Raw genomic sequence first — 14,084 nt, 5'->3', positions numbered from 1 at the left:
GAGCCTGAGAGAAGGTGCTGTCACCATAGCTACCTCCTTCTATGAGGCTGGGCTGAGCCCTGCAGCCAGGATGTCACACAGCCCCATGCGTGATTGATATGCAAGTCACTGCCTCTTGAGATGGGGAAAAGGTCTCCAGTGCCAAAGCCTTTCTTTGCTCTAACTTGGAACAAATCTTCCACTTACTTGCAGCAGTGCTGCTCTTAGTGGAACCACATGAATATATAGCAATAGGGAGAATAAAGTGCACGCTTTTTACTGAAATATTAAAGGACAATAAGAAATGAGAATAAACTGGATTTTCAGAGGTTTGCTATGTAATTAAGTTTGGGGCTGTTTGTACAAAAAAGCACAGCCTTCCTGTGGATGGATGAATATATGAGGAGCTTTCAGGTTGTTTGCAGTATGCTGCAAGTCATTACTGCAAGCACATATAGGTTTACTTAGCTGAATTATATATTGGAATTATTCTGTGCCACCCAGAGAAAATCTGGCCTTAGAATGAAAGGCTCAAATACAGAAGCCATAAGTAAACTCTATCATGGACTTGTCACTACAAGTGACAAGTAGAGAGTTTGAGGAATACACACTGAGCAATTTTCCATGTGGGCCATTCATGGGGCTAGATAAGGATTTTAAATTTTGAGAGTATTTGATGAGCCTATCAATTAAAAAAATTCGAATATCACACTAGAAATGCCTTTAAATGCATCAATTCCAAAGAGAAGTTCTTGGGATTAGAATTAATGTAGAATTAATGATTCTTGCTGAGTTCAGTGTTCCAAAATTGTCAATGAAGATTTTTTGTTCTGTAATGTGCATATGCACACACACTCTTTTGAATCTCTTTTCCAAGTTGTTGTTGTTGTTTCCAAGTTGTTTTCCAATTGCTAAATTATGAAGTATTTTTTTTCTAACTGATGGGAAAACCAGTAAGTCAATAAAGTATCCTTGCTTCCCTGTAAATAGATAATAACATCTGCAAGCCTTAGAGACCAGATTTTTATGTGGAGGCCTGTAAAAACCTGAGTAACAAATAGATGGTTGTAGTGATCCATAAACCTTGGTTACCTGGGAGATAGAAAAGTGGACAGTGGTCCTCTCTACCTGCAGCCTGTGCTTTAACTTACTTGATTGTTCAACTCACGTGTTAACTCTGGTGTTGAAGAGACAAAGTCAGTGCCACCTGAATGACAGCACCTCCCCATCTGTCATGGCTGGCCTTGTCACCCCACTGCTGCCTGACATTTCTATCCCAGGAAAGCCATGGGGATACAGGGGAAAAGGCAGTCCTGGTGGCGGGGCCATTCGGTGAATAGAAACTAATTTGCAACCCTGAACATGTGTTCTGCTGCAACAGAAATAATGAGTTGTTTTTACTCGTGGGGAAGAGGGAATTTAGGAGCCTAATTAGGATTGCCAGTTGAGGCAAAGGGCATTGTTCTTTCCCTGTACCTCAGGAGGGTAAACTGCTGTCAGAGTCAAATAGATTTCAGAAATGGAAAGCAGACTTTTAAAACTAATTTCCAAAGTAACTACACAAGTTGGTAACTTAGTTATTAAAGTGCAGTATTTTACAATAAGCAAGAAAGCTGGCTTTGTCAGTTTGTTAGAAAGAGAGGAGTACATAACAGGACCAGGAAATAACTAGTAAGTTTTGTGCAACAAAAGTTGCTATTGACTTCACGGCTTGATATCAACAGGCATTTTCCCAAAAGAATATTGCTTAAGGGACTCAGGGTTTGGCTGATTTAATTATTCCTCCCATGAAACGCTTTGGCTCCTTTGCATGTGATGTTCATGTATGCCCGATAGATGGTGTGTGCAGCAGGGAGGGAGTGCTGCCTCACAGGGGGTTTCTCAGGGGCACACGTGGCTCCTGGCGCTGCCCTCCGTGCCAGAGGGGCACACGTGGCTCCTGGCACTGCCCTCCGTGCCAGAGGGGCACCTGTGCTCCCGCACTTCCCCAAGAAGTGTGCCAGCTGCTCTCCACAGCTCCCCCGCTCGCTGGGAGGAGCCAGGGAAATTGGTACTTTTTGGTTGTGACCATGGCATTTCTGATCACTGCTCCTTTTGAAGCCTTTGGTGTTTTGTCCCCTGCATCCTAGCACACTGAAGAGTTCCCTGCAGACAACTTTTTCACATCTTGTACTTCCTGCAGTTTCTCTTGTTATATTCTTCATCTCCTTCTCCAATGTGAATCTGGATGCTAAAAAGATGTCCTCATACTCAATTCAGCATCCCTGGGGATCTTCTATTTCCTCCCAGAAGTAATTTATAAAGATAAAATTATATTTTAAAAACCTCAACAAACTTCCAGTGTTTTCCTGCTCTTATATCTAACCCAAATCCTCCCACTATTCCTCAGTCCATAATTGCCTTGATTCACAATATTTTGAGCTTTTAGGTGCACAAGATATTTCAGAATCTTCAAATAACTTTTTTTTCCTCTGATGCTTAGGGGGAATATACACAATTTATGAAAAGGATATAATTAATATGCACTGTAGTCACCTTTTTCTGGAGAAGGGGGAGAAATGTTTCAAGTGATCTGTGTAAATCCTTCACATCTTTTTTTAGTTCAGGAATTTCACATCATTCATAACTTCATTTCCAAATGTTTTACAATTTAATAATTTCCATATGCCCCATACAACTTCCTCAAGCTCTTCTGTAGACATTACCTAATTCATTTAAAAATCATCCTGGAAACATTGAGCTGAATTGTTCTACATGCACCATTTATAAATAAATTTTATTTCTCTAACCAGCTCATTATCTTATGGTTTTGTACTTTTCTTCCAGAAGAAACGTTACCTTATGCAGCACTGAGAATAGGAGCTTCTGGAATAAAGATGAAAAAGCAAGTTAGGAGAAGAAGAACCATGTTGTGAAATGCCTCAGCACGTCCCACTGCTGTCTGTTGTAAATGCCCTACTGTAAACTTTGCTCCTCTGACTGATGATTCTGTCTTTGCAGACTGTAACAGAGAAGCACAAGCTAAATGTACCCGAGACAATGACTGAGGTCCTGGATGTGTCAGATGAAGAAGGTGGGTGACTTTGGTAAATTCCTCTTCCATATCACCTATGTAACCTGTTACACAGGCTCAAGAAGCTGCTTTAGTACTCTGACATCTTCATTTTGCTGTGCTTGCAATGGAGTTCTTTTTAAAATGATGTAATCATTATGGTATTTTTATAAAGATGCCAAAATTTGAAACACAGCAAAATCCTGGACCCCTACATCTTTTCCAGAAAAAGCTTATCTGAACCAAATTGGCAACTGAGTCCATTTCCCAGCTCCAGGCTTTACAATTTCAATGTAGAGCTGCCCCAAAGTTGGCTTTGACCCTCCCATAAAGAGGAATCTGAGCAGTTAATTTTTTTGGATGTGTGCCACTTGTATCAGATACAAATATCCAGGAGTTTTGCCTAATTGGAAACATTTGTGTAAGAAGATGCATAAGGCAGAGGGTGAGGAGAGCATTCCCTGGAGGGAGCTTTTGGCACAGGGGAACTCAGGGATGCACATGGTGTGGTACAAAGTAACAATGCATAACAAATGACATAAATGCAGCACTTGGTTTCCCAGGACTTTGCACATGCAGGTAGGAGATGTGTCCCACCACTTAGCTATCCCCCGAGGGAGTTTCTCTGACTTTCTGGGAGAAGTGACAAAGTATCACACTTTTTTACAGCTCAGAATTGCAGAAATGGCCTAAACCCATCCTTTTCTAAGAGTCTGCAAGTGACTTCTTAGAAATTTTAGTCACAGCAGTATTAATAAATATAAACACAGTTGGAAGGCTTTTCTATGTTCCTTTTTACACTTGGGAGTGTCAATATTACAATATCCTATGTGTGCCATTTTATGGTGGTTGTTATTATTTCACACAAATAATTTGTAGGGCGAGTAGTTTCCAGAAAGTCCTGGGAATTTGGAAACTCAGCTTACAGGGTTGGTATTTTTCTTCTGCAAAGAAAACAGATGCATTTGTGGTTCTAAATGGTGCACAAAGTTAATGGCATTCATTAATTATAAGTGCTTCTATTGCTTTTAGAAATGGGATTATGCTGATAAATGAGTTACACTCTTGAGAAAATATGATGCTTAGGCTCCAGATGCAACTTTTTGTTTTAAAATGCAAAAACAAACAAGTGTGATTCAAAATCAATTATTTTCTGCTGCATCATGACCAGTGAAATGATTTTGCTACTTTGTCTCTGGTTAAAAAGCATTCAACTGCTTGTGTAATTGTTATATTGAATCACCTTTAAATAACTCATTGCCTTATGATCACCTTGTTTAGTTTTCTCACAGTCTTTTGATCTACCATTGAATCATCTTTAATTCACAAAGCCTAGTATGTTTTCCTGCTTCTACTGGATTAATCCAGGGTGTTCCTTTTTCTCAAACCAATTTGTGTGTTGTGCAGCCTTTAAACACTCTGATGAGGAACCCTTCAGTGATGGGGAAGCATATAGTGGCACGGGTGCTGTTAGCAGGAGTTCGTGGAGTAAGACATACAGACTCTTTGTTTGACTCAGTCTATTCTTTTTTTGTGTAGTAACAACACATGTTTGCAGAATTTGGGTATCTAACACTGCTCCTCTCTGTTATTTTGAAGTGTGGTTGAGTGTGTGTTTCATGAAAGGTGGGAGGAGGAAGGGAAGCCAGAAAATCTCAGATTTATTACCTACATCTTGAGTGTGTTGGCAGAACTTGAAGGGGCTGTCCTGCATGACTAATGCTCTCCTGTGCTTTGAATTAACATTCACTGCAAGAACTCCTAATGGGGATGGTGCTTGTCGCAGTAACTTTAAATAGCTGGGGACAGGAAGGCTGCAGAACTTGTTCAGTAGAGAGGATGAACCATTTAGGGCTGGGGTAGCTTCATGAGAGGCTAGCAGTGAGGGTTCTGTGATGCTGTGCTCTTTCAAGTGACACAATATGTTCTGAAATAAATCGATGTGCTGCTGCAAACCTGCCAGCTGTATTTATATCATTATAAAGTTGAACATAAGAGTACTTGAGCAAAGTATTTCAGGTCCTGTTGTGTAGCATGTTCATCACTGATGATAAGTACTTTGCACTTTGCTTGGAAGATTGGTATGTTGCATAATTGTATGCTGTCATGTTGTTAATATAGTGTTTGTATTCCTAAAACAAAGTTAACAGACAGTCTGAGCAGTATAAAATAAAAGACAATTATCTATCAGATAGCTCAGCTTGGTGTGGAAGGTCCTGCTCTGGGTAGCCTGTTTTAAAATATCTTGAATGGACAGAGTGCCACTAATTCTTCAATTTTCTTGCACCTTTTTTTGTGTTTATCTACTGAATTGTTATTAATAATCCTTTACTTTTTATGTTACCTGCAAAACCAAATCTTCCTTTTGAACAAAATCACATTGTATTTTTTATTTTAAATGGCATTTAATCCCTGCTTATGGGGATTGCACTACAGATGCCCATAGGCAGAGCTGTTAAGTGACATGGTTTGTGCAATCTGTACCCCTGCCAGAAGTGCTCAGTGTGGATAAAGTTGCACTAAAAACTCTGTAGGTTTTTATCATTGTATCAGCCTTGGCTGTATTGCTGCTAAGGTCAGTTGCTTTAAACCTATCACCACAAAAGAAGCATTTTGCACCTGAGAGATCCTTAAAACAAGAAAAAAGGAAATTACTGCAAAGCATCCCGTGAAATGCATTATAATGATGTCTACAGAATTAGTGAAGTTAAGCACAAGCAAATGTTTCTGTTAGGGTCAAGTCTGTGTAAACACACAGAAAAATGTAGAAAAGGCAGGAGCCTGGTTTCTTTCTTATTTCCCCATATATTAATATGCACCTCTATCCATTCCATGCCTCATTTTTGTGCCAGAAGAGCTGCACAAACCAACAGTGGTTTATCCTTGAAATTCCCATGGGAGATAGTGCAGTAAGTGTACTGCTATAAAGAATACAACCAGTAAAACAGGATGTTCAAGAGCTCTCACGTGTTTCTTTTTGAGCCTCCTCATTGCCAATTAATTTTTAAAAGTTGTAGTTTCAGTGTCTGCTTGAGACCAAGTTCTGGCTGCTGCAGAAGTTGTCAAGCTCTAACCATGCTAACCCACATCCTCCATTCTGGCAGCACAAACGTTTCACCACGTGGTGACCCAGTCCAGAGAACTGACCTGTCTGAAAATGAATCTCTTTGTTCTGACAAGTTATTTTCCAGCCAGACAACTTTTGCTGGCAGAAGAGAATAGAAAGGCTGAAAAGGGTGGAATACCACTGTTAGGAGCAGCATGGCCTGAGATGTCAACCAGGAAAGTTGACTCACACCAAACTGTAATTCGTGCTGGCACGGCAATTGCAGAGAAGGGGTAGGCAAAGATTGTCTATCCCTTCCCTATTTGTTGTGTGCAAAGAGTTCATGGACAAGGTGTTCTATCTGTGAACCACTGCATTGTAGTGACCTCGGATACCAGGAAGCAGTTCATAGCTGATCCTATATCTGGCTGCATCACATTTCTGATAAGACAGAAAATCCCCCCCAGTGCTTAAATACAGCAACGAATTTCCTGAGTGCCCCCACGCATGGCCTTGGAGTAGCTAATGCTGCTGCATATGTGTGAGAAATGAGCAGCTAAGACTGGGCAGAATCCACTGCTGTTCTACATGCACAGAATTCCTCTGAAGAAGCACCTGAACTAGTGGGAAAATTTCATTTCCTTAATTAAACCTGGAAGTTAAAGTTGCAGCCAGGAATTGTTCTTAATAGACTAAGGTTGCTGTTGCTGCCCATTAAAACACAGTAAATTTAGAATAGCACCCCTGAGTTAACTCATCCTCTAAATAAAGCACTTTGTATCCAGTAGTATAAAATGTAGCCACAGGATGCTGATTTACAGAAGTAAAGCCTTGGTGGCTTAGGGATATGGGGGTATTTTGTTATTTTATTGTTTTTTTTACCTAGATCCAACATAGCAACTTCCTAAATACCAAGATAACCACCTGTCAAGAATTGGAATTCTTTTTGCAGTGGGTTCATAGGCAAGAAAACAAAATCATGGTGTCTCTCCCTCCCCAGAGGTCCTTGAGAGTAGAAGTGCACTTCTTCTTTTGAGATTTACTTCACCTTCTGCCATTCTGTGGGTGCTGCCCTGAGCTCCCAACAGCTGACATGATGATAAATTTAAAGTCATGTATCAATATCTGATACCCCATATGAAGCCGCACTTTCCTGGCTGGCTACAAAGAAATAAAGTTAAAGCATTAGTCAAACTGTAATCCAGGGAAGATTCTAATGTGGGCAGCTAAATAGAGGATTGACTTAGGGAATTGGAAGTGTCCAAACAAAGTGTAAGAGAAGCTCTGCAGTTATGGAATATATATTCCATAAAAATTGTTATTGCCATAGGTGTCCTTTCTCCATCTGCAACACTTCTGTGGTGAGCTTTAGGCTTATCTGCATGCTGCAGAGAAAACAATAATTTTGGCAAACTCATATAACTGTATCTGGCTTTAAAAGCATCTGTTAAGTGATTTCTGGCAGTTTGACACAGCCCCCTTTCCTCCATTATTTTATTTTAAAATTGTCTCTGTATTTTTTCTACATTTTGTGAGAAAAATTTTCAGAGCAATTCTCATGCAGCAGTTGAATTTTGCAACTTCGTAGATGGCCACTGCAAACCATGGAGCATGCAAACCAGCAGTGTCAAGGGTTATATTTGTCACAAAGTGGTTAGTAAGTGGTGGAAATGTTCTTGGCACTAATTTGATGGGGACTGAGATGGCAGACGGGTTGTTTCTTGCATGATGAAAAAGGGCAGTTCCTGTATTGCCACAAAGCAACCATCTGGTGAGATCTGCTGTGTCAGGAAGCCCTTGGTCAGCTGGACACGCAATCATTTAGAGTTAAACACCTATTTTTTCTCTCCATATGCTGGGAGGCACTGCACGTTTGGGGCATTCATCCCAGGGCAGGAAGATGGGAGGGCACGGGCCGTGGGGGGAGCTCCCTCAGTCCTTGCCTGTTCTGAGATGTCTGTGCCTGCTCTGGTTACTGTTTGCAGATGTCCCATCACATCAAACACTGCGACTCAGCCCCGCTATTGACATCTCTCAGATCAGAGGCCAAGCTGAAACCAGAGTAGACTATGGATTTGTTTGGGTTTTTTTTTTTTTTAAAGGTTGTGGGTGTGATGAAAATGGTAAAGATTTTGCCTTTGTTTCTATTATAAATGGAATGTCTGGCATGATTATCATTATCTAGTTTATTTGAAATATAACTTGAAATTCCTTTTACTGTTTGATTAACAGCATTGCCTTAATATCTTCCAAGTTTTCACTAAGCCCTGTGCTTTTAATGTGACATTCCCAGGAAACAGGAGGCATCATCTGTCAGAAGACAGGAAATATGAAGTGATTAAATGCATTTTATTGTTTTCTGTGAAACTGTGCCCAGTTTCTCCCTCTTAATGTGGGCAGATGGAATTTTCAAGAGTTTTTGCTGTTTTACTGAAAATATTCAAGACTCATTTTTATATCTAATATTTGTGTATGCATAAAAAACTTAACACCCTCTCCCCAAAGTTTACTTAGTTTTAGATGACAAATAATAAATTATTTATTTCTTTGCTGAAATGTCATCTAAAAAAATAGCTTGATTTGCTTTGTGAAAATAAGTATCAAGATGAACTTCAGTTAGCCCACACAGCCTAGCAAATGAGAAGGCATAAAGATCTTGGTGGCCTGGGGTTATGTTGTTAGGCTCTGTGGGTCACACCAAGGCTCTGGCAGGCTCACACTGCAGTGATTTACCAGCAGGAAAATGACTGAAATATCCAGGCTCAAACTGTGGAGAGGAAGCGTCTTGCAAGTGGGAATGAAAAGAAACATCCACACGTTGCTTGGCAATGGAATCTGTTTTGTTAGTCTGCTGGGGAAAAGCAAATCGTGACTTCATATAGACAGAATTTCCTGGGGAAAAGAATGCTGGACCTAAAAAGAAAAAGGATTAAATTTCATTATTCAGAGTATATGGATAAAGGTTACTGTGTCAAATGACAAATGATCCTTTAGGCTGGGATTCATTACGAATTATGATCATTCCCATCTATGCAAGTGAGCTTATTTCCAGTTTATGGATGTTGCCATGTTCTAGAAACATGAATTTTGTTGCTGATCACAGAAAGATCTTGGAATATGGGTGCCTTGTATGATGTGAAGTTTGGATAATAGAGAGTTTAAGTTAACCTTTGGAACTAAAAGGCATAAGGCACAGAAAATATGTTTTCATCTGAAAACATGTAGATTACAATCAAATGAGTGGTCATATTTAACCATAAACTGTCAGGTTGGGATGCAGCATAGCTGTGTCCAGAAAGCTGAAATGGATTAAAGAACAGAAAGACCACGCTTCAGAGCATAGCAAAAAAGTGTGCTCCTTGCCACTGTGTGCAACAAGAAGAAATATATGAAATCTAATTGATTAATCACCTTGATTTTAATTTTATTTTTCAACAGATCTTGCTTGATGTGCCACTTTGATTAAATACATTAATTGCTTGTGGTTTGCAGTGTTTCCTGAGTGGAAAATGCCTTCCTCTTCATTGTGCCATCCAGCTGTTAGATTCTGAGGTGCCATGGAATCAAAGTCGTGTGTGTAGTTATCCCTTGTGGGTTGATTTGCAGGTGATGACACAATGACAGGAGATGGAGGGGAGTACCTTAGGCCAGAAGACCTCCGGGAGCTGGGAGATGACTCTTTGCCAAGCAGCCAGTTCTTAGATGGAATGAACTACCTGAGGTACAGCTTGGAAGGAGGACGCTCAGACAGGTATTTGCCCGGATGTGGAACTTTTCTCATGATACTTCTGCACTCATTTTGCTGTAAGTGTGTGAAATCCCTTTGCTGGGTCTCTGCTTGGGGTGCACAGGTCAGCAGTTGTTTACTGTGTCAGTGTGGCAGTCACCACTTTGCAGGAGGAAGGGGTGGTCACCCTCATCTCCTGCTGCCATGAGTCAGGGGACGGGTGGACAGGGGCTTTGAGCATCAGGTGAGCTGACTTTTTGGAGTGGTTTGCTGGCTCAAGGTATCAGGAGAGGAGCAATGGACTTTCCAGGTCATTCTGCACTGGACTGGCAGTGAGTGTATTGTCTGCAAGCACCTCCACTCTTTCTGGTTCCTCATGGTTGAATTAGCAGGAAAAAGAATACTTGTCCTTCTACTGACCCAACTGTAATAATAATAATAAAATAGAGGCATTAGTTTATTCAGTCCAGACAATGTACTGATTTGCTTATGTCTAAAAAGTTGAATTTAAGCTTAGATTTCTTTGTGGAATAAGAGTGCATGCAGCTTTGATTTAATTTTTCTTTTTCTGAGTGTCATTATATTCTACAAAAAATATGGAGTTCCCTTCCCAAAAGGAAAGATTTCATTAGTGAGCATAAGTGTAGGCACAAGCTGGCAGATTAACCCCCACAGTTCTAGTTCAGAATAGCCACCCAGGCATTCCTGGGTGTAATCAGCTCTGTCTCCAGACTCACTGCCTTTAGAACTGGGGTACACTAAAGGGAAGAAAAGAAAAAAAGTTGAAATCTTGGCAACAGAATTTTGAAGCTACCTCATTTTCCAGTCTTGGTCGTTATCCTGGCAGCATTTCTGAAGTTCAGTGGAATCAGTAGGATCCGTTCTGTTTACTTGAGTAGCTGGGAATTGCTTCTGGAACAAAAGATGTCAGGAAACAGTTTGGTTTGCCTCGCAGCATGTGTAAATCCCAGCATTCAGGTCCTGCAAGCCTGGAGTCTCTGTTGGTTTTTAGACAGTGAGTCCACTGAAAACAAAGAGACTGTGTGGCTTTTTAACGCTCAGAGGAAGTCTATGAACTACATCAGAATGCCTAAAATCAAAACCTTTCATTCTCTCAATGGTAGCAAAGTTTGGGAGTGTTTTAGGTTTTAAGATGTTGTATAGAAAAGATTGTGCAGGCAAGTGTTAAGCCAGTTTAAGTTAGGCTCCTATTTAGAATATTTTAGCTTTTAAATCTTGTCAGTGGATTTCAGTAGATTCTCACTGGCATGTCACTGATATGGTTTCATTTGTATCGTATAAAAATTATTTCAAATCCTGTATGAACCAGAATTATACTGAATGCAGCTAAATTCTAAAGGGAGAAATATTGAAAGAGGGACATCTTTCTAATTCCATGGCCTCATTTTCTGTCACCTTCAGGTTACTGATTTTAAGAATTTTCACAGAGACTGATTCAGTTGTTTTGCATTTCCTTTTAATGTGATTTTCATTGCATTATGACAACTTTGGTTTTTCAGGAAATTCAGTAAAGCAAGATAGTATTAGCACTCTAGACTCATATGATCTTACACATTAAACAATTTGATTTACAAACATGTATTTTTCATTTGTAACCATCTTTCCTATTTATTTTATTTCTCTCTCCCTTTCATTTTTCTTTTCCATATGCTTTCATTAGCATCATGCCCAGGTAGGTATTACATAGCATGAACACCTGTTGTCTCTATCTCCTCCTATGGCACCTGTCTGCTCATCCACTTTGAAGGCCTGCTGTATGCAGAAAGTTGAGTTGGAGAACCAAAGGAACAATGCTAATGTTAAGAAACATTTTTGAGGTCCATTTTTACAGTGTTCATGACCCCAGGTTTTTTTCTCTGCTTCTGAAAGAACACATGTAAATATACACTTACATCTAAGCAAGAGATAATGCTCAACCAGTCTGGAGCTCATTAAGTCTATGTCTAGGCTGGGAAGTGAGTGTGCACTGCAAGTCCCTCAGTCAAGCAGAGTAGAAACTTGGCATGGGAATGCTAGTCCTACTTTCTGGATACCACTAGGGCCTTGGTCAGGGCTTAGAGGTGGGTGACATGTGCCTGTGTACACAGGCAAGGCACACTCTTAGGTTCAGGAGTGTTGCAGCATTCCTGGGTTCCACAGGTCTGTCTCTGGGGCTGGGTGCTTTTGGTCCCACAACCCTTCAGACCTGAGATTTATCAACCACATTTGAGAAGAATCTGCATTTAGGCATTGGTCTTGTGTCTGGTTTAGGTAGGCTTTTTTATGTTTCGTGGAATTCCTGAATGCTTATGGCACTGATAAACAGTAAGTCCTGTGCTCAGTCCCTGAGGGGACCATCATTTCAATCAGTACCTTTATTCCTAAGTCTGAGCAGCACAGACCTTTTAACTCCTGGTTTGCTCTTCATTGAGTTGGTCCAACGCACAGATGAGGCAGTGCCATCTGAGCTCTACTTTTGAAATTGAGTGTAGCAGGAAATTTATATATAATGTATATAACGATGTATTATACTATAATATATAATTGTACTATAACTACCTGCAGACCTCAGTCATGGATGTGCCTATCCTGTCTGCAAATAAAGTCCAGCTCATTTTGTATTTATTAGAGCAAAATTAGGACAGGTACTATACAGTGAATAGCACTTGGCTACTTGTACTGGTGGTAGTAGCAGTGAGGATGGACAGAGCCACCACAGGGATAACCAGCCAAATGCAGTTCAGGATTCCCCCCATTCAGTGTCTATCCAGGACGTGGTGTTAGCTGAATAGCAGAACCTACAGCTTGGATGGTGACTATCTCACGGGCATTGCATGGCTCAGCAGAGTGGTTCTGGAAATGTCAAACATGGAAATGAACACAGGATGATGATGGCAAATGGGGTCTGCTACTGAAGCTTGTTCTTCAGCCAAAGAAAAAGTGTTAAATTTTGGTTTGCTTTTTTCTCAAGGCTTTCTGAAAGCTATCTTTGCTTCCAGTTTTGTACAATCTACTTGGGATGCTGAACAGGCCACTGGTATAAGCTAATGCTCAACAGCACTGATTATTCATCAATGCCATGTATTTCTAATAAAAATAAGATAACCGTTTGCTTCTATAAATGGATCAAAAATTACTGAGTGCGTGTAATTATTGTTAAAAAAGGCTGTGGTCTGAATCAGATGATATGCACTTAAAGCATTTGAAACTTGTGTCTGTAATGAACCCGTGATTTTTATTGCTAACTGCTGAAAATGAACTATCCCTTAAAACTCTGTGCATCTGGATAAATGGCCTATTGTTCTGATCCAGCATGTTAGTCATTATGAGCACTACTCACGGATGTGTAAGCCAGGAACACAAAACTGCTTCCTTCAGTAAGAGGTGTGGTATTCCTCAAGGTCTACATCAACATCACAAAGTACATGCACAACATCTGAAGGTGGATGATCTGGTTTTTAAAATCGTACTGTTGTCATACTGCAGCTAGTGAACACAAAAAGGACAAAACTCATGCTATTTGGTAGCAGAAACCCCATTTACCTCAGTATGTCCTTCTGTGGTGTCGTATTTGTCTTCTTTTTGTTTTTGCTTTTTGCTGGTGGATACTGCAGCTACATTCTGAGCCAGTGCTTGGAAGCAGCTTATTTACTGCCTTGCACCTCTCATTGCTACAGCAACCAGTGCTCTGTAGAGCTGTGTGTACTTACAGCGAGATCAGTGCTCACACTGGGGCTGTCTCCCTGCAGATGCTGTTGGCATTCAGAGGAAGGTTCCGTTTTACACAGGAGCTTGTGGCTGGCCACACTTCGCCTTGCTGTGTGTACCTTCCAGGGGACAATGTCAGGCTTACTGATTTACAGCTTAAGGGGAGAGAGTAAATCCCAGCAAAGCTTCAGAAAGAGTCATTTGAGCTTTTCTTCAGGATGGTAGCATCCTGGCTTTCCATAGTGGTTTGCTTGTGTGATGCAGTAGAGAAGTTCTCCTAAGAGCCTTAACAGAAATGAATTCTCCTTGTTATGAGGAAACCATCATGCCACAAAGCCAAATCTAAAGTACTTGTGTGTATAAAATAAACTGTAATCTAGATTAATCTCTGGGTTCTGCATTTGGAAGCAAATGTGTCAGTGCAAAGGCTTTGTGGCCCGTGGTCAGGCAGGTGGCACAACACAGGTGTGCAAAGCTGTTTTTCCCCTGACTGTGCTCTGCTGCCCCTGGAAGCTGCATGGTGTTGCTAATAGCATGCTTTTCTCATTCTCCCACTCGATCTGTCATGCCAC

At 40.6% G+C, this 14,084-nt stretch overlaps 1 protein-coding gene across 41 annotated transcripts in view; it reads left to right on the top strand.

Moving 5' to 3' along the window:
• ANK2 (ankyrin 2) overlaps positions 1 to 14,084 on the top strand; it is a 282,700-nt gene that overhangs the window by 216,714 nt on the left and 51,902 nt on the right. For 19 of the 41 annotated variants that reach the window (XM_039710587.1, XM_039710585.1, XM_039710579.1 and 16 more), the window contains 2 exons: positions 2,980 to 3,052; positions 9,684 to 9,828. In XM_039710587.1, coding sequence (XP_039566521.1) covers positions 2,980 to 3,052; positions 9,684 to 9,828 — 218 coding nt within the window. Of the gene's footprint in view, positions 1 to 2,979; positions 3,053 to 4,438; positions 4,520 to 9,683; positions 9,829 to 11,485; positions 11,498 to 14,084 lie in introns of all 41 variants that reach the window. The other 22 variants (XM_039710589.1, XM_039710581.1, XM_039710572.1 and 19 more) reach the window with 3 other exon arrangements.

This window comes from Passer montanus, unplaced genomic scaffold (assembly GCF_014805655.1).
Source record: "Passer montanus isolate IOZ18808 unplaced genomic scaffold, ASM1480565v1 scaffold23, whole genome shotgun sequence".
Classification (NCBI taxonomy): domain Eukaryota; kingdom Metazoa; phylum Chordata; class Aves; order Passeriformes; family Passeridae; genus Passer; species Passer montanus.
The sequence above is the reverse complement of the archived record's forward strand: the minus strand, read 5'-3'. Positions and strand labels throughout refer to the sequence as shown.